The sequence below is a fragment of the Squalius cephalus genome, assembly GCF_949319135.1.
Source record: "Squalius cephalus genome assembly, chromosome: 16".
NCBI classification, from domain to species: Eukaryota; Metazoa; Chordata; class Actinopteri; order Cypriniformes; family Leuciscidae; genus Squalius; species Squalius cephalus.
The window spans coordinates 23,652,043-23,672,670 of record NC_137137.1 but is presented as its reverse complement, the minus strand read 5'-3'; the positions used below and the strand labels follow the sequence as shown (position 1 = coordinate 23,672,670).

Here is a 20,628-nt window from a genome sequence, read left to right as displayed (position 1 = left end):
AAAGGATCCGATTAACAGTGCTGGTTTGAATATCTTTATCTGAATGGAACGAGTCTTCACGCAGACACAAACATATCTAAATCAACAAACTACAAACAAACAATAAATAAATAAATGTAATTTTATCTCACTGTTATGACTTCTTTCTCTCAGGCGGCTGTATCATGGCTGTATCACGCTATTCTGACTTTTCCCCTCAGAATTGGGATTTTTTTTTTTTTTTTTTTTATCTCAAAAAGTTACAAAGTCCGAATTGAGAGATAACTAGCAATCTATCGTCTTTTTATGTTATAGTCTACGGATCGAGGTTTGTAAAAAAAATTATGTTGATTATTATTATTATTATTATTTTAGAAAAAAATCATAATCAAAATGTACAAATCACATCGCGTTTGTATTTTCTTTCAAAAATATACCAACAATCAGCTAAAAGTTTGAATGATATGATATTACTTTCAGAAGTCACTGGTCTGGAGGCCACTTTAACATACACCGATCATTTCCAGTCGGACATGTTTCGGCGCTGCACGCGCATGCCGCTCACTGTGCTCAAAGCACAGCAGATGATTACTCTAATAATCTCGCTTTTATATTATGTGGAAGTAGAGAAGTGTTGATCGTTAGGTGATTTTAAGGGGCTTCTTGCAAGTACTTCTTTAGAAAACCGAGATGTTTGCAAAAGCATTTCGTGTGAAATCAAACACCGTTATCAAGGGATCTGACAGGTATTCAAACAGTTACATTTTTAAAGATAAGTTGAAAGAAATACTCTTGCTTGGTAAATCTGTCATCAACTGTGTAGACAAATTCAGTTTCATTGAACTCCGTTTCGTGCACATTATTTTTTAGGAATCAATGTCAGATTTAATATTGAATAATGTGTGGCTTATATGGCGTGATTGTTATAACTGTATTGTATGTTTTCTTTTTACTTTTTCAAGATCATCTACTGTATCTTTACATAAAGTGCCTTACTGAGATATTATGTTTCTGAGTGATTTCATACCCTTTTATAATTGTTGTGTCACTCTTGATACTGCATTGTTTACTTTCTGTACATCATAATTTCTTGGTAAAACCCTGTGATTGTTTTCCCTTTGTAATATCTGTTAATACATAGGAATATTGAAAGTTTTAAACTCAAGATAAATTTGTGTAGTTAGTTGTTAAAAGAGACAACTTAATAAAAGGTCAATAACAATTAAAAGCAGTATCTCTCACATAATTTTTAGATAATTATGTAAATTTCAAGATGTTAAATGTGCATATAGCACTTCCCTCTGATTATTCAGAATATTAAAATCTTTTTTACTTACTTTTTTACATTTTTTTGTTTTGTTTATGCCTTATCATTGTGATCCTCTCTGCCCATACAGGAGGAAGCTAAGAGCAGATATTGCTGCTGCTTTCCCTTCTCTGTCAGTGGAGGAACTAAATGAACTCATCCCAAACAAAGAAGAGCTGAATATTGTGAAGATTTACGCACATAAAGGAGATGCAGTTACTCTGTACGTCCTCCATAAAAATCCTATATTCTTTCAGCTGGAGAAACAGGTGTTTCCAACAGGTGAGTCTGCAGGTCACCATCAGTCTTTGTTGAGAATGCTGATGAAGTTTCTGCTCATTTTGGCCTGTTGTTCTCAGTGTACACGATGTGGAGATGTCCCACCATGGTACCAGCATTCGCCACGTGGCCGCCTGTTCTGCAGAAGTTATCTGGTGGAGCAGGTCAGCACCTGTTTGCTAGTGTGCGTCTGTGTTTCCCAGAGAACGCTTCTGACTGATTTCTCTCCTGCAGATCTCATGTTGCCTGGTGTAGTGGTATCCGCTAGTGGCCTTCCTGAGGTAGACCAAGGCGATTGCTGTGCGGTCACTCTAGTGATGAACAGGTAACGCTGCCCGTGCCCACCACATTTCACTCTTAGGCCCTGTTTACACCTGGTATTAAGATGCGCTTTGGTCGATCGGATAACTAGTAGTCGATGAGGGAGACACATACCCGTTTACACCTGGTGTTTTAATCCGTCTCTTTTGTCCACTTTCAACCACTTCTCTCTTGATTTCTATGAGGGGAGGGTCTATGTGTTGTTGTTTTTCCCCCCAGATATTTCAGTCTAATGGACGAAATTAGCTTGCACAATTTACATATGAGCGCGCCCAGAGACGATAAAAAAATGTGGAGAGCAGCAGCTTTTGTTTCTGCTCTGATAGCCACAAGACCGCGGCGAACACTGTGAGTTCGTGTTAGAAATCAGGAATGGTGAGAGGAAATTGTGCTTGGTACTTTTTTCGTCTTCAAACCAAACTTGGGTCTTTAGATGACAAAGTTTAAATCCCGTCTGGCTAGCGAGCTTCTCATAATGTTTACACGTTAGGTCAGTAGGCAGAGAGTAGGTGTCTTTTGAGGCTGTTTGAACATTTTCGACCACATGAGTGTCTACACTACGAAAGTAATCAATTCGAATGCGTTTTCAACTACCTCTGAAGTGGTCGAAAGTGGACAAGCTCAAAACTTTTTAGACCCGCATTTAGCGTCGTCCACATCCGACCAAAACGCATCTTAATACTAGGGGTGCAACGGATCAAAAAACTCACGGTTCGGATCGTTTCTCGGATCAGAGTCACGGATCGGATCATTTTTCGGATCAGCAAAAAAAACTTTTTTTTTTTTTTGTTTATTAACACTTTTAAATTATTAAATTAAAATATATAAAATCAACTGAAAGTGCACAAGGCATAATATCTTCTTTTTAACATAATTAATGAAAAACAACTTAAAGTGCAACATAAAAAGGCATATCTCCTTCCTTTAAACATGGACCAATGCTTGATGTGTTTCCACTGTCATATAGGGCTGTCAAAATTGCTCAAAAATGACGTTCGAATATTCCCTCTAAAAAAACACATTCGAACTATTCGAACATCTGGTTGCGCATTTTGTCAATGACGCGCATTATGTCAATAACAGGACACATTAATACAAAGAGACATAACTACTTGTATAGGTAGTTTATTTGTTTATTTAGTTTATTTGTTAAGTTTAAACATATTTGACAACGTATTACCTACACAAAAACAAGTAAATCAACTAATGGCGAAGACCGCAGACCTCACTCTCGCTCACTCACTCGCACTCGCAGGCACTCTTTCTCTCTCTCGCCCGCCCTCACCCTCGTGCTACATTCACACACCAAACGCGAATAGAGCGTCTGGCGCGAGTGATTTCAATGTTAAGTCAATGTAAATACGCGTTTACGCGCGTCTGGAGGTCTTGCGGCGCGAATGAGGTGTCACGCTCGCTGCGGTTCATAACGGTTTAAATGAACAACAAATATAAGCAAATGTTGAGTGCTTTTTTTTCCCCCATAAATCAATCCGCGGATCACGTGTGTGCCGAACCGAAGATATTGATCCGAACGGATCACGGATCAATGATGATCCGTTGCACCACTACTTAATACCAGGTGTAAACAGGGCCTAACAGATGATTCATATTGGACTTAAAATCTTGAATCATGTGGAAGATACCACCACTGGGTAAAGATTTGCAAATTTTTGTTATAGCGATTATACACTGGATTTGGCAAAACTCATCAGCATCTGCAGCGTCTGTAGCATTTTGAATGATGCTGAGATGTGGAGCCTTCATTATTAAAAATGCTTGTAAATAATGGTCTCTTATCAGTAACATGCATGAAAACATGGTTATTTTGTGGCTTTTTGGTTTTTAAGTGCACCAGTGGCTGTTGGGACAGCAGCTGTGTCGAGCGCTAAGATGAGGGACGGTGGAATGAAGGGGAAAGGAGTGAATATTTTACACGCATATATGGACCAGCTGTGGTGAGCTTTGCATTACAGCATTATTTTGTCTTTACATTCATTTCCGACCACTTTGTCATGTCAAATTTGTTTGTATAGCACTGTTCACGGGTTGTGCCGACGGACGATATCATCTGGGGGTTTTTTTCGTGATGGTCAACACGATTCCATAGCATTAAGAGCGACTAGGTAGCGAGTAGTATGAAAGGCTGAAAATCCGGTTGGTTGGGGTGGTGGATGGGTCAAACAACACAGGACTTTCACCCAGGAGACCGGGGATCGTGTCCCGCGTGTCAAGTTTCCTAAACCCAACCGTCCCGTTCTTTTTTTCCTAAACCCAACCGTCCCGTTGTTATTTTACTAAACCCAACCGTCCTGTTCTTCTTTTCCTAAACCCAACCGTCCCGTTGTTATTTTACTAAACCCAACCGTCCTGTTCTTCTTTTCCTAAACCCAACCATCCCGTTGTTGTCCCCCGTGTCATGGAAACGTAAGCCCACCCACAACCTTTTCCTTAACTTTAGGGACCATGTTCATTTCACGGAATTCTTCCTTGGGCTCATCACGGAATTTTCGGCGATTCTTGCAAAGCTGTATACAGCTTCTCTGCTGCAGCCGACTGGCAGAATGAATCGTGTTACTTTTTTTCCCCCTTACGTGCAACCTATTGGAAAGCCCTGATGAGTAATTAGTTGGGTTAGTAAAATAACGAAATGATAGTTTTTAAGTAGAAAAAAATATTTATGTAAAGAGATATAGTAAAATAAAAAGTGCTCCAAAACAGACATTCTACTGACTATAAGTAACTTTAAGTACATGTCAACTTATTCTATTAACCCAAACCCTAACACCTAACCTAATAGTGCACCACAATCTACGGTAACACTTTATTTTAAGGGGGTGTAGTTACACTTTACTACTTGCACTTACTATAGTAACAACAGTAAATTATGCATAATTACAACCCTAACCATAACTCTATAGTAAATACATGTTGTGATGGCTAAGGCCACACTGAATGAGCACTTAGTTTACTTTGAATATGAAGTGATATTTTGTTTGTTTTAGAGAATTAATGTTTTTGTCTGTTTATTTATTAATTATTTTGTTTCTTTAAATGTTATCTACCCAAACCAGGCTTGTGCAAAATTCAGAATTTCCGAATTGGCCTCCATTCAATTCATGAATTGGAATTTGAATTGAATTTACTCTGCCCCACAAGACATTGAATTGAATTTGAATTGGAATGACAGGAAGTGGAATTAAATTCATGGCAATTCAAAGAAATTCCACACAGTCACACAACAGAAAGAATGTGTTTAGTCTCGCATGCATTCAGTGTTAGGAAGATTACTTTGTAAATGTTATTGCTTACTGTTATTAGTTACCCATTATAAATGTGGTTTGGATTACTTAATTTGGATAACTTTATCAATGCAAAGCATTTTCGTTTTAAGTTTATTAGTAACTTGTTGAATTAAACATTTTACCTCAGTAATACAACTAAATACAATTACTTTAATTTTGTAATTTAATAACAGAAATTTCATTTCATGTAACTATTTACTCCTCAACCCTGCATACATTTTGTTCTAAAATAGATATTGATCAAATTCTTGAAATAAATTACCCCCTCAGTGTTGTTTAATTAGTTTTGTTCCAATGTAATTTTTATTTCAAAGTAATCACACAAACACAAAGTTGTTTAATGCAGTTATCATTTATTCCAATGCAAAAAATTACTGAGCAACACTGTTGCATCTAATTCTCAATAGCTCCTCAAATGTTTTTTCATTGAGTCTGCACCGTTCTGGGTTGCGTTTCCCGAAAGCATCGTTGGCCAACTATGGTCGCAAGTTCCGTCGTTACCAATAGAGTTCAATGGACATTGCGATGAACTTGCGACCATAGTTGGCCAACGATGCTTTCGGGAAACGCACCCCTGGTCTGAATATCTTTCCTGCAACACTAAAGATTCTCTCAACTGGTGCAGAGTGAAGTTGTAAGGGACTTCTGAAACTTAAAATGTCCAGTGTTGCCCATTAAATTGTGCTTTCAAACAAATGTCCACCTCAAATTGTTTAGCAACCATTTTAAATACTTGGTTTGGATAACTTTATCAATGCAAAGCATTTTCGTTTTAAGTTTATTAGTAACTTGTTGAATTAAACATTTTACCTCAGTAATACAACTAAATACAATTACTTTAATTTTGTAATTTAATAACAGAAATTTCATTTCACGTAACTATTTACTCCTCAACCCTGCATACATTTTGTTCTAAAATAGATATTGATCAAATTCAACTATGGTCGCAAGTTCCGTCGTTACCAATAGAGTTCAATGGACATTGCGATGAACTTGCGACCATAGTTGGCCAACGATGCTTTCGGGAAACGCACCCCTGGTCTGAATATCTTTCCTGCAACACTAAAGATTCTCTCAACTGGTGCAGAGTGAAGTTGTAAGGGACTTCTGAAACTTAAAATGTCCAGTGTTGCCCATTAAATTGTGCTTTCAAACAAATGTCCACCTCAAATTGTTTAGCAACCATTTTAAATACTTAATTTGGATAACTTTATCAATGCAAAGCATTTTCGTTTTAAGTTTATTAGTAACTTGTTGAATTCTACTTGTTGTAAAGCATTCTAGGAAATGGAGTCATGTTCCATCATGTTCCACAAAATTACAATTACAATAAATCAAACTTAAATAAACTTAATGTTCTGTGACTAAATGGTAAATAGACTGCATTTATATAGCGCTTTCACAGACCTATGGCCACCAAAGTGCTTTACATAGCCTCACATTCACCCATTCACACACCAACAGCAGTGTCAGCCATGCAAGGCGCCAACCAGCTTGTCAGGAGCAGCTGGGGTTACGTATCTTGCTCATGGAAAACCTCGACACTTGGTCAAGTGGAATCGGGGATTGAACCACCAACCTTTCGGTTTGTAGACAACCTACATGAACCACTGAGCCACTGCCGCCCCGCATATTATAATGCAATCATATTTCATTGTTAAACACTTCACTTAAAATATGTATATGAATTTCTTTGAATTTGTATTGAATTGCAATTCTGCTTCCTTTAATTCAAATTCGAATTGTAATTCTAGATCCTGTTTTTGACATCAATTCAAATTCAATTCAAATTCAAGAATTTAATTGGAATTAAGGAGTCATTCTCAATTCAATTCTGAATTGTGCACAAGCCTGACCCAAACACATGTCTCTTTGGTGCTGTAAATCCCAATGAGCAACAAAGTCAATAATCATTTATTTCTAGAGTGCACGCTAGTGAGTAAATGAGACCACAACCAAGCTATGGGTTTAACATTTTATTTAAGTCTGTTTAAATGTGTACATCTTACCCGTGGTTCTGCCGGGCTCCATGACTGCAGCATGGAACAAAGGCTTGGAATTAAAGGGTTAGTTCACCCAAAAATGAAAATTCTGTCAGTAATTACTCACCCTCATGTTGTTCCAACCCCGTAAGACCTCCGTTCATCTTCGGAACACAAATTAAGATATTTTTGATTAAATCTGAGAGCTGATCACTCCTCCATAGGCTTCTAGGTGACCGAAACTTGCTGGCCCAGAAAAGTTATTAAAGAGATCGTTAATATAGTCCAAGTGACTACAGTGGCTTAATCTTAAGTTTATCAAGCGACGAGAATACTTTTTGTGCGCAAAAACAAACAAAAATAACGACTTTATTCCACTATTCATTTCCTTCTCTCTGGGCCTCTAGTTGGTTCACGTAGTGTTTTTGCGTCGCGCGTCTGTGTTACACGTCACCACGTAGGCTCACAATTGGCCGAAGCTGGTCATGTGTGTGATGCGTGTTGACGTGCAACACAGACGCGCTGCGCAAAAACACTACGAGGCCCAGAGAGAAGGAAATGAATAGTCGAATAAAGTCGTTATTTTTGTTTGTTTTTGCGCACAAAAAGTATTCTCGTCGCTTGATATACTTAAGATTAAGCCACTGTAGTCACTTGGACTATATTAACGATCTCTTTAATAACTTTTCTGGGCCAGCAAGTTTCGGTCACCTAGCAGCCTATGGAGAAGTGATCAGCTCTCAGATTTAATCAAAAATATCTTAATTTGTGTTCCGAAGATGAACGAAGGTCTTACGGGGTTGGAACAACATGAGGGTGAGTAATTACTGACAGAATTTTCATTTTTGGGTGAACTAACCCTTTAAAAGGGCGCGGCGTTTCCTGGTGTCCTTTATATATTCAGTTGGGAATTATGGGAAATGTAGTTTTTGGGATAATGCTCTAGGGGGGTTGTGTGTTAATTTGAATGTTTAAAAGATGTTTTGTGTGTGTATGTTTAAGTGTATTTTCATTATGACTTTATGATAAATGTGATTTTTATTTTGTTTATTTGAGTTTGTGTATAGAAGTATTTCTTTCTTTCACCCTTTTAAGTCTGATGTAATTGAGAACTTGTGAGACCCCTGTAATCATAAGAATGGTTTGGTCCAGCTTGTTAAAAGGGCTTCATTTTCTGTGGCTGAGTTAGTTCGGGTGAGGGATCCCTGAGTACTGTGTGTGCTGATGCACAATTTATGAATCAGTGTTTTTTTTTGTTTTTTGTTTTTTCTCCCTGCACAAAGTGTTGTTAAGTAAGTGTTGCAGTCAATAAAAGTACACTTTGTTGACTCCATGCATGTCTCCTGAAAATTTTGTGGAAGAACCCTTACACATGTAGTTAATTAATACTACTCAGTACTTATTTGAGCAAGTAACCCAAGTCTACTAATACTCTTATCACAGTTTGTTGGCATGTAGTTGCAAAGGTGCTTATAGTTAGTAGTCTAAAGTGGACCATCGGGGAAAAAAAGTGTAAACTTTGTTTCATATCAAAAGTAACAAAGCACAAAACATTATTTATTGAATGGAAGGCACGCTGGGCAATTCCACGCAAAAATGTCACATCCATAACGCCAACTAAATACCATTGCATTGTGTTGGTGTTATGGATGTGACAGTTTTGCGCGGAATTGCCCCGCTACAAATAATGTTTGGTGATTCACTTTCTACAGACATCTTCCTCAAATTCTCTGCAGGGCGTTTGGTGATAAGACTCATCCTCCGGTTATACCGGTCACTAACTGTCCAGCACCGGAGGACGGAGAAACAGATGGAGAGGAATGTGAGGAAAAAGAGGGAAGGGACAGCTCTACACCAGCTGCAGTGGAAACATCCTGTCGGAGCATGCAGGAGCTGAGGCTGGATGAGCACGAGGTGTTGAAGGAAGAACAACTGGATGAGGATAAAGAGGGAAAAGACACTGATGGAGAAGAGGATGATTCTAGATCTCCACAGGGTGAAATGTCTTTGACTTCCTGTCATGTATCCATTTTGTAGGTGTTTATTGTATCTTGACGTTCATGTCTATTTTATTACAGAGCAGATGGATGAGTTATTGCTGCAAAGTTTTCTCCATGCACTCAAGACTAAAGTCAAAAAGTCTGACCTCCCACTACTGACCAGCACCTTCCTGAGCAAGCACATGGTGTCCTGCTGGTAATTTAGCCTCTGTTATTAATCTTCTGATGTTTTACCTTTATTTCCTAAGCTTTGGTCTATTATCATTTTTGAAATGTATAACTCAGTCAAACACTGTGAGACATCAGAGACGTTTGACAAATAAATGCATTTAATAGAAATGGTTTTAGCAAGAATGCACATTAACTGGATTACCCAATGGCCCAAAGTTTGTATACAGTACCATTCAAAAGTTTTGGGTCACTATTATATTGATACATTTATTCTGCAAGGACAAATTAAATTGATCAGAAATTACAGTAGAGACATTTATCAGGTTACAAATGATTTCTATTTATAAAAAAAAAAAATGCTATTCATCAAAGGATCCTGATGAAAATGTATTACGGTTTCCACAAAGAAATATTAAGCAGCACAACTCTTTTCAACATTTATAAAAAATAATAATAAATGTTTCTTGAGCAGCAAATTGAGAAATTGAGACACTGAAGACTTGAGAAATTATGCTGAAAATTCAGCTTTGCATCACAAGAATAAAGTACATTTTAAAATATATTAAAAGAGACATAGTTATATTAAGTTGTAATAATATTTTACAATATTATTTTTTAACAATTACTTGAAACATTTATATTTGTATAACATATTTTTATATTTAATTTTTGTATTTATATTATTTTATTTTAAGGCTGATTTGCACTAAAGAAGCTTAATTTCTGATTTAATTTGGTCAAATTGTTTTGGGGGTTTCTGGGGGTTTCTGAAATTATCCTGGATACATTGTTATTGTAGCTTGGTCAAGTTTGAAATGTGATTTTTTTTTTTTTTTTTTTTTTTTTTTGTCCCCACAGTCCTAGAGGAAAGCAACTAGATATCAAGAAATCAAGTTACAAAAAGGTACACGGTTCACAGATTGGGAGGTTTTAGTAAATATCAAGTGTAGCCATATCTTTGCTTTAGTAGATCACAACTTTTCTCTCTTCTTTTCCAGCTGTCTAAGTTTCTATTGTGCATGCAGAAAGATCACAGTCTGGTTCAGGTGAAGGAACTGAGTAAAGGTGTGGAGAGCATTGTGGAAGTTGACTGGAGGAACCCTGAGTATGCAGTCAAACCATTTACTATTAATATCTTGTTCATAAACGTAAAAATTATTTTAATACAATTTAAATAGTCAAAACGCATAATCTAAAAAAAAAAATATAAAATATTTGTTGATGTTTTGTTTGTTGATGTACAGCAAGTGTTCTTGGTTTTGAGGGAAGTAGCTCTTTTCTTGAACAACTTGCTCTACTTTTTTCAGGTTGTGTTCTTTCAGGGCACCAAAGGACTGTGGGCCGGAGAAAGAGTCTGTGGAGGGGGGCGGGGCTTGTGAGGTCCCATACCAGACCCCTGAAATCACACAACTCTATGGGGTTACCGCACGCCTCGAGCCTCTTTTTCAGGACGCCAGGAAAAGGTTAACGAGTGGAAACATTTTGTTGTGTGAATTTTTTTTTTTTAAGTGTGTTAGTGTGAGTGCTGAGGTTTTGAGCATGTGACTGTGTTTCAGAAAGGGGACGCCTCTAAAGGCTAGTGAAGTAAGGAATGTCATCACGGATTATGTGAAGAAAAATGAACTCATCCATGAAACCAACAAAAAGTGAGCTTATGTACTTTTTCTTCTAAGTCAAATGTACACCACTGTTCATAAGTTCCTGTAAGTTATTTTTTTTTTCTTTAGTCCCTTACTGTGCGTTCACACTGCTGCTGGCGAGAGCGAATTACGCCGTAGAAAGATTTGTTGACACTATGATCGAATGCTTGGTCTTTTTTTAAACTTTATTTAAAGGGGCCGCAAATTGAACAAGCATGTTGATCGTTATTTGTGCAGACTGACCACAAGTAGGGTATAAGTTAAACTCATGAAATCTTTTAAATGTGAAAGTAAGAAATTGATCGATGGAAAGAACTTAACAATTATAGTGACATGTTTGCTAACGGAATAAACCAATTAAAAGCCATTTGTGTGGTGTGGCTTTTGTGTTCATGGTTAAGTGCTAGTCTAATTTGCATTCCCGCTGAAAAAAAAGCGTTCTTGCATGAAAATGTTGCCTATAAATAGTGTTGCGCGCCGCCTTATCAAATTCACATGATCAGCATCTCCTCCATTTTGCATGGGAACTTATGTGGTCGGAACCAAAGTTTACAGGACTGCGTTCTCTGGAATCCTCTCAAGCAGAGGACTTTTTCCAATTCCGATTGGTTGCCGCTGAACCCCATCATAGCTCATTACCATAAAGCTGGCCTGACTTTAACTCTCCTCAACGCCCACATCGTCCAAGAAGCACCGCGCCGCCCTCGCCGGAGCTCGACATTGAAAAGTAATGACTGGCGGTGTAAACGCACACTTATGCTCACCAAGGCTGCATTTATTTGATCAAAAATACAGTGTAACAGTAATCTTACTCACCCCAAACCTTTGAACAGTAGTCTATGTCTTTATGGATCTATGCAAACTACTGCATGGTTTAAGTACTGTACTAGTGCAGATTTGACAAGGTTTGGATTAAAGTGACTTCCTCTCTTCTCGTTCATCAGTTATGTTAACATTAACCCAACACTTTGTGACTGTTTGCTGGAGAAGTCCGAGTACCATGAAGTGGAGACACTGAAATGGGATGACCTCTTTAGCAGGTAAAAATGCATAAAATAATATATATTATTAAATTGTGGGGGGGGGGTTTCACAAGAAGCACATAATTGTCTTATTGTCTTAACAGGTGCAGTATTAAGAAAAATAATGTCAATTTCTCAGTTGTATTTAATGGCAGCTGCTTATATTGTCATTTTACAATCCTGCTTTGTGTAATCACCGTGGTTGGGGAGTAACGGAATACATGTAACAGCGTTTCATAATCAAGATACAAAAATAATCAGTAATCAGATTACAGGTAAATTTAGTAAAACATGGAAATACTATCAGGATTACAATGGTTTCACTTAAAATAAAAATGAGTATTTTGACATAATAGCGCTATATTGACAGTATGTGCGGATCGCGGTTATATCCGTGGAGACTGAGGATAATCCGCGGGCCAAGTAATAAAAAAAAAACATTCCAATTCATTGCTGGCGGGACGATAAGAGATAAATTATTAATCTGTTGATTTTAATAAAGACGGAACTCTAATTTCATGGTAAAATGCAACAAACGTGTTTCACTCTGTTACTTTCCTTTTTAAAGAACAATGTACACTCACCTAAAGGATTATTAGGAACACCATACTAATACTGTGTTTGACCCCCTTTCGCCTTCAGAACTGCCTTAATTCTACGTGGCATTGATTCAACAAGGTGCTGAAAGCATTCTTTAGAAATGTTGGCCCATATTGAAGGATAGCATCTTGCAGTTGATGGAGATTTGTGGGATGCACATCCAGGGCACGAAGCTCCCGTTCCACCACATCCCAAAGATGCTCTATTGGGTTGAGATCTGGTGACTGTGGGGGCCATTTTAGTACAGTGAACTCATTGTCATGTTCAAGAAACCAATTTGAAATGATTCGAGCTTTGTGACATGGTGCATTATCCTGCTGGAAGTAGCCATCAGAGGATGGGTACATGGTGGTCATAAAGGGATGGACATGGTCAGAAACAATGCTCAGGTAGGCTGTGGCATTTAAACGATGCCCAATTGGCACTAAGGGGCCTAAAGTGTGCCAAGAAAACATCCCCCACACCATTACACCACCACCACCAGCCTGCACAGTGGTAACAAGGCATGATGGATCCATGTTCTCATTCTGTTTACGCCAAATTCTGACTCTACCATCTGAATGTCTCAACAGAAATCGAGACTCATCAGACCAGGCAACATTTTTCCAGTCTTCAACTGTCCAATTTTGGTGAGCTCGTGCAAATTGTAGCCTCTTTTTCCTATTTGTAGTGGAGATGAGTGGTACCCGGTGGGGTCTTCTGCTGTTGTAGCCCATCCGCCTCAAGGTTGTGCGTGTTGTGGCTTCACAAATGCTTTGCTGCATACCTCGGTTGTAACGAGTGGTTATTTCAGTCAAAGTTGCTCTTCTATCAGCTTGAATCAGTCGGCCCATTCTCCTCTGACCTCTAGCATCAACAAGGCATTTTCGCCCACAGGACTGCCGCATACTGGATGTTTTTCCCTTTTCACACCATTCTTTGTAAACCCTAGAAATGGTTGTGCGTGAAAATCCCAGTAACTGAGCAGATTGTGAAGTACTCAGACTAGGCCTGTCACGATAACAAATTTTGCTGGACGATAAATTGTCCAAGAAATTATCGCGATAAACGATAATATTGTCGTTCTGAGACCATTTTCATTTAATATAATTATAATGGCATAATAATGCAGGTACACCTTTTCAACGATCTATAAACTTTTATTTCTAAAGAATATTAAACATTGAAAACGGAAAACATTTTAAATATCCAAAAAAATGAACAAAACAACCAAAAACAATAAAAGCAATGGACTCTTAGAGTCTGTTAACAAAATAAATGTCTGTTAATAAATAAAATGGATGTAAACAAAATTGCACTTCAAAAAATATTAAACATTAGGCTTTAGAATTAGGCATAAATAGTGATACATTCCATAACAGGCAAAACTGCCGGTTAGGACCTTTGTAAACAAATAAAAAAAAGCCTCAACAAGCCATATCACACCATTCTGCACTGTCCTCCTGTTACTTTGTCAAGTGATTGTGTACTGTCGGGAAGACGAAGACGCACTTTATTGCGTGTATGCTACGCACTGAAAATACTTGGTTAGGATTAGGGGTGAGGAGTGCGTGCGTATTACACGCCATAAAGAGCGTATCATATGCACGCAAAAACTATTTTTGGCGTATAAATGGCACGAGAAATAACATTCGTGGTATAGATACGCATTTTCATGTGATCGGGCAACTCACAACTAGCGTCTTCTCTCTCTCCCGGCAGTAGCCGCAAACAGTCCCGCCGGCGCTTTCCCATACGTGACTGACAAGCGCCGCGCGCCGCCTCCCCACACAAAGACCATGCAACTGACAAGAGACGAAGAGAGTTCACTCCTCCTATACGCTAAAGAACCGAGAGTGGTCATCCAGTCTCTTTGGTAGAGAGAGAGAGACGAGAGAGACGAGGAAAACAAACAAGCATGCAAATGGAATTATCGCGGCCGGAAAAATTATCGAGCTCATTTTTTTTTATCGTGCGATTAATTGACTTATCAACTATCGCGACAGGCCTAACTCAGACCGGCCCGTCTGGCACCAACAACCATGCCACGCTCAAAATTGCTTAAATCACCTTTCTTTCCCATTCTGACATTCAGTTTGGAGTTCAGGAGATTGTCTTGACCAGGACCACACCCCTAAATGCATTGAAGCAACTGCCATGTGATTGGTTGATTAGATAATTGCATTAATGAGAAATTGAACAGGTGTTCCTATTAATCCTTTAGGTGAGTGTATATCTCTTCAAGGAAAACATATGCTTTGAGCACCTCCTAGTTGTCAATATATAATATACACAAACGAAAAAACCTACATTATTGCTTAAAATATACACAAGCTTAACAGAAATTATTCTGGTAAGTATGTTTTCCAACATGATGGAAATATTAATGTGCTTAAAGCTTAATTTTTCATCATGCACTGTAAATAGTTAACCAGGAAGATTTCAAATGATGGGTATGTGATATGTAACTGCTGTGAAGGGCTGTATCTAAATGATAATACATTTCTAAAGTCTATCCTGCCTGAACGTATTTAATATCTTGTGTGACAATATATGTTTGAAGGGAGTTAAGCCTGTGTTTAGTCTATTTGGGAAATTCACAGGCTTTTCAGAATCATCAGAATCATTAGCGCTTTTCGATGCTTCCCCAAGTAATTTTTTTGTCACTAAAGTTTTAACAAGGCTATATAATCGGGTAAGTAAAATTCTCTTTCACTTTCCCCTTCATAAAATACACTTGTCCCAAAAAAACGTTAATGTTGAGCCCTGTAGTTACTTCCTTTTTAAACCATATGTTAGTGATAGTTGGTAGGGTTACTTGAAAAATGTATTCTGTTACAATTACAAATTACTTCATAAAAAAAGTATTCAGTAATTTGTAACTGTAAAGGATAATATTTTTAAAGTAACCCTCCCAACTATCACTAACATATTGTTTAGAAAGGAAGTAACTACAGGGCTCAACATTAAAGCCTCTCCGGTACAATATTTTATGTTATATTGTATTTTATGAAGGGACAAGTGAAAGAGAATTTTACTTACCCGACCAAATTATAGTCTTGTTAAAACTTTAGTGCCAAAAAAATTACTTGGAGAAGCATTGAGATGCGAGAATGATTCAGATTTTATTACATTCAGTGTAAACAGCGATTGATGATGGATAGTGTATTCCTGATAACAAGGTCGCGCTGTTGAGGCTTGTGGATGAGATGATGGAAAATCATCTCAAAATGATGTCTGAAAGTGTCTGAAAATGCATTTTACTGACCCTCATTTGCAAAGCACTCCAGTGTGAAATGATTCACACAAACATACAAATTTAGCTATTTTCTTGGACACATTCCCTTCATAAATGAAATGAATCCACTGCATCCTCAATGGCAGGAGTTTTTGAAGATCTTATGTTTATGGTCTTATGTTCATTATTACGGCCAACTACAGAACAGTCATAATGTTTACGTATTCGAGACATTTTATGACTAGCTGCTCTAGCGAGGGTGTGGTGGACTGTGTGCGGCTCACTCAGGGCGGGGTCTATGCTAATAGGGCTAAGATCGTCACCCGTGGGCGGGGCTTGTCCCTAATGTGATGTCACAGTAGGGGGAAAACTAGTACAGCGTATTTGCAAAACAAGTCGCAACTTCTTCTTAAAAATAAAACTAACGTCATAGCTCTGGACTCTGTGAATACAGTCAGGACAATGGTAACTTTATCCACATTAGCTGTACAGCGTGCTAACAAGCACATTCAGAAAGGCGATTTGCAAACAACATTCCTGTGAGTTAAAGGCTGCTGAAAACGTTTTGTTATGCAATGTGAATTGCCAAATTTCGCTGAATGACCATATGATCCTGCAGGACTCTCATCAGAATGCAGGCGTGCCATGAGGTGCTGTTTCCAGGTCAGCCTCCTGTGGTTAAGAAAGGACAGATGGAGTGCATAGATATTACTGTAGCCTCCAGGGGATCCAACAAGAAGGTATGAAGCCATTATAAAAACTTGTCTATAAATAGTGGCCCCAAAAAGTATTTGGATGCTTAAGCCACATATCTATGGTTATGATTTATTACATAACATAATATTGTATTTGATATTATCTGCAAACAAATTCTTGGCAAGGTTTTCTCAGAACTAACTTCACTTTTCTCAGCCAGTTTGACTTTTAACCAACTGGTGTCAAGGTGTTTTTAGTGGATATATGAAGTCAGTTTTCTGAAGTGTCCTATCAGTGTAACCACGTGTAGTTTTAAAAGGAACAAAGTATTAATTTTTTTCTTTCTTTTTTTTGTTAGTGTATCTGTTGTTTTTAAATCTTAATGGCTTTTAATGAGGGCTTTCAATGTTAATGTATGCGATTAATTTACATTTCTTAACGTGTTAAAATAATTTTATGCAAATACCTTTCTGAAGCATGTGAAATTGCGTCATTAATGTTATTTACATCACGCAGTAAGATGATCTTAAAGGGATGGTTCGGAGTAAAATCAACCTAGGGTCCTTTGCACCATGACCTCGAGCCAAACACCCCCCAGAAGCCTTTTTTCCCTTGGTTGAACATTATTAAAGTTAGAGCTTATTTAGAGAATTCAGCCGGATGGCTTAGTGCAGGTGCTAATGGATCCAAGGATGTATCTTGTAAATTACCCCAATAATAATGCCCAGAATGGTACCAAACTTCTACAGTAGTACAAATAGGTTCTGCACTCATAAAACGAGGCATTGGAAAGTTTGTAAGTACATCAGGAGTTTATTTAAATAACACTTGCCTGATGGCTAATGCTACCGCTAAGCCGGACGTCAAGGTCACTTTAGTGATTAGGGAAAAGCATGTAAAAGTCCTGGCAGAAAGCCAGTATATCCAAAAAATGTTATTCTTTTTTTTCCGAAGTGTTGACAACTTAGTGTTAACTAATAATTGTTGCAAACTGGCACTACAAACAAAATATTAGTGCATTCCTGGAACTGGGCGTCGTTACACTACATCCTTATGCATCGCTTTCTGATATATATATTTTTTTTTTTTTTTCAGAAAATGAAACATTTGTGAGAATCCCACTTCAATCTGAAGGTTTACTTTGCTGGATATAGCAAATGATGACAAAATTAACGTGTTAAACAAGATAAATGGTGTACGTTTCATGTTATAAGTGTGCAATTAATCATTATTAATCTCGCACAAGGGTGCTATTAATCGCAATTTTTGTCCTTAAGAGAAATGTAATGACCGTCACACTTTTTTAAATGTGAAAATACATCTTGTGGCCACTGGAAACAGCCCTTTTTATTTTCAATATTATTAGAAACAGACTTGTCAAAAAGTACCGAATTCAGTACCAAGTCGGTACTGGAATTTTAAAAATGTGACACTTGGCTGTTGGCCGGAATCGTAAACACGATTGCCCATTGTACTCAAGCGCTCATCGGATATGTCTGTGATTGTCTACAATGATCAGTGCTTCAAAAACATGTTGTAAATATACATCAATGACGCTCTTCACCGAGCACTTGCACAGATACAGACGGGAACGTTTGGAAGATGGACCGGCCCGCTGATAGACGCCTGTTTGCGCTTTCAAACGCTCCCGCTCCCGTTTTTTTAATTACTTTCAAACACTTCCGTGTGCTCTCAAACGCCCCCGTGTGTTGATCATTCTAGCCAATCACAGACACATCCGATGAGTGCATGAACACAATGACCAATCAGAGGTGTTTACTTTTCCGATCAACAGCGCTGAGTACTGACAATTTCAGTACAGAGGTCGGTACTTTTGGACAACTCTAAAACAGACTGTATTTTGTGTCTAATGTAAAATACAGTTTTGTCTCTCATTCTCCCGTTTATTAAGGTTACAGTAATTAAGAATCTGGAGGCGTTTGGTTTAGACCCAGCTGTGGTAGCAGACTCTCTGCAGCATCAGGTTCAGGCCAGCTGTGTCCTCCTGGATTCTCCTGGGGCCAAAAACAGAGTCCTGGTGCAGATCCAGGGAAACCAGGTCCAACATGTTGGCAAACTGCTGCTAGGTACAGTATAGTACAGTGTAATATAACAGCTTATATCTGTACCTGCCATCTTTTGCTTTTGTGTGAGTGCAGTTTTTCCCTTTTATTACAGATCGTTATCAGATCCCACGGAAATATGTACAAGGTCTTGATAAAGCTCCCAAACCAGGCAAGAAGAAATAACAGATGACAGATCTCCTCAGAAGAGCCATATGTTGCTGCGACATTTTAAATAACTAGTCCAACTTAACATAACATCATCTCTGAAATAAAACACATCTGATTTCATTGTGAATGATCTCTTAAATGAATCTCATACTCTGCATAATGTTGCCTCAATAAAGCCCCTGTAATGCACAGGTTCATTCAGAGCTTGACATGTCGACAGTCCCTGAAGCACTAGTTTGCCAAACTGATTTGCATGTAACAGATGGAAGTAACCACACCTCCCTCTCTTGATTGTCATCTTTATAATTTTCTATTGCCAAATATCTGTAGAAGAAAAGGATACTACGTCTCAGGCAGTGAGTTGTAGCTGAACTTTAAGGAATGATGACCAGAAGTCAACTTGTTGACTTAAATTTTTAAAGCACACAATGGTTTAAAAAATTTGAGGTAGGACTGTTATTTATTCATTCTAATAAAACCCATTAGAAATTGGAGCCCACTCTATGTGCCACCTTCAGAAACATGAGATGCGAACACTCTGGACATTATCAAGTTAAAATTATCACCAAAAGAGTGACCATATACAAGAGATTCAGCGTTTACTGTCTGTGAGTAATTTAAAGTAATTGAGTATTCATTTAAAAACATGGTAAACATACAGTGCTGCTTATAATCTCTATTTAATATCTGAAACAGTGACATACAGACTAGATCAGTCTCTTTCCTAACCTTATTTAGCTCAGTGAACGATCTTTTTTTTTATCTCTTAATATGAATTAGAGGAGACACTACAGGCAAAAACAGTTTGTGTGTGTGTGTTTTTATGCACTGGTCAATTTTGAGATTTGGTTATCTGGCTTCTCATAATGTTTTTTCAGACTATTGGAAAGAAAACATCCAAAGTACACTTTTAAGTGTTTCATTTATTACACTTTATCTGTTTGCATCTGTAGATTTCAAAGGACAATTAAGCGGTTTTCTCAAAATTACTTTTTTTCTCTTGCACTGAGACTATTTTTAGGCCTGGTATTGTGTGGAACTAACTCAAATTGCTCTTAACAACAATTATTAATTTAGATTTTTCAGTGTTATTTGATACTGTATATAACATTGTCATATCATTATATCGATCTCCTTCATATCTCATTTTAAAACACATGCAATGTATTCAAATCCACTCTCCCGATTGCTGATTTTATATACTGAAAAGTCTTTGTAATTACACATTAAGTATGTGATGTTCAACTTTTAGTGATATAAATCAGGATATAGATATATTGTGGCGTCTTTAATAACATATAACCAGTGACTGGGATGTTCACGCTAACCAGTGTTCATCTTGACATCTGTGAGGTTTGGACTCTTTTTATTGGATTGATTCTTGGTATTTATCCTAATTATTGTTTGTATATACTTTAGTCAGTCTGTACATATAAATTGACATGATAAAAGTGCAAATATTTTCATAATGAAAACTTTTATTCATTTCATAATGCTCATTCATATACAGTGTAATACATTTAATTAGAAAGGCTGGAATTAATATTGATTAGAATATTATGATTAAAGAATCTAAATTTTAAACACTGCCATGAAAGGGCAGAAATGATCAGATAATAAGAACACACAACACAAATATTGGCACCCTTGGTAAATATGAGCAAACTGACTGTGCAATTTTGTATTTACAATTACTCCTCTTAGTAGTTCATTCAAAACATTCACAAAAGTCTAATATTTAATTAAAGTCGAATCATAAAAAAATTCTTATCATTTCTGATATACAGGCCATTGTAGAAGAGCAGCATATCTGTATTGGGTCCTCATGAACAGAGACTGACAGTAATTCTTTCAGATTCACATTCAGGTCTGATCAGGG

At 37.5% G+C, this 20,628-nt stretch overlaps 1 protein-coding gene across 1 annotated transcript; it reads left to right on the top strand.

Annotated features, from left to right (window-relative positions):
* Window positions 1-473: 473 nt before the first annotated feature.
* eif2d (eukaryotic translation initiation factor 2D) lies at window positions 474-19,242 on the top strand. Its single transcript, XM_079897690.1, has 15 exons — window positions 474-725; window positions 1,377-1,567; window positions 1,645-1,728; window positions 1,799-1,889; window positions 3,733-3,840; window positions 8,906-9,165; window positions 9,248-9,365; window positions 10,199-10,244; window positions 10,339-10,445; window positions 10,648-10,803; window positions 10,897-10,986; window positions 11,925-12,020; window positions 16,439-16,559; window positions 18,428-18,602; window positions 18,694-19,242. Exons 1-15 carry the CDS (start codon window positions 670-672, stop codon window positions 18,762-18,764), a joined length of 1,770 nt encoding a protein of 589 aa, XP_079753816.1. The 5' UTR covers window positions 474-669; the 3' UTR covers window positions 18,765-19,242.
* Window positions 19,243-20,628: the final 1,386 nt, after the last annotated feature.

Coding starts and splice junctions, on each gene's coding strand:
- eif2d (XM_079897690.1), top strand. CDS start 670: ATGTTTGCAAAAGCATTTCGTGTGAAATCAAACACCGTTATCAAGGGA. Junction 726..1,376: donor GTTATCAAGGGATCTGACAG/GTATTCAAACAG, acceptor CTGCCCATACAG/GAGGAAGCTAAGAGCAGATA. Junction 10,987..11,924: donor ATCCATGAAACCAACAAAAA/GTGAGCTTATGT, acceptor CTCGTTCATCAG/TTATGTTAACATTAACCCAA.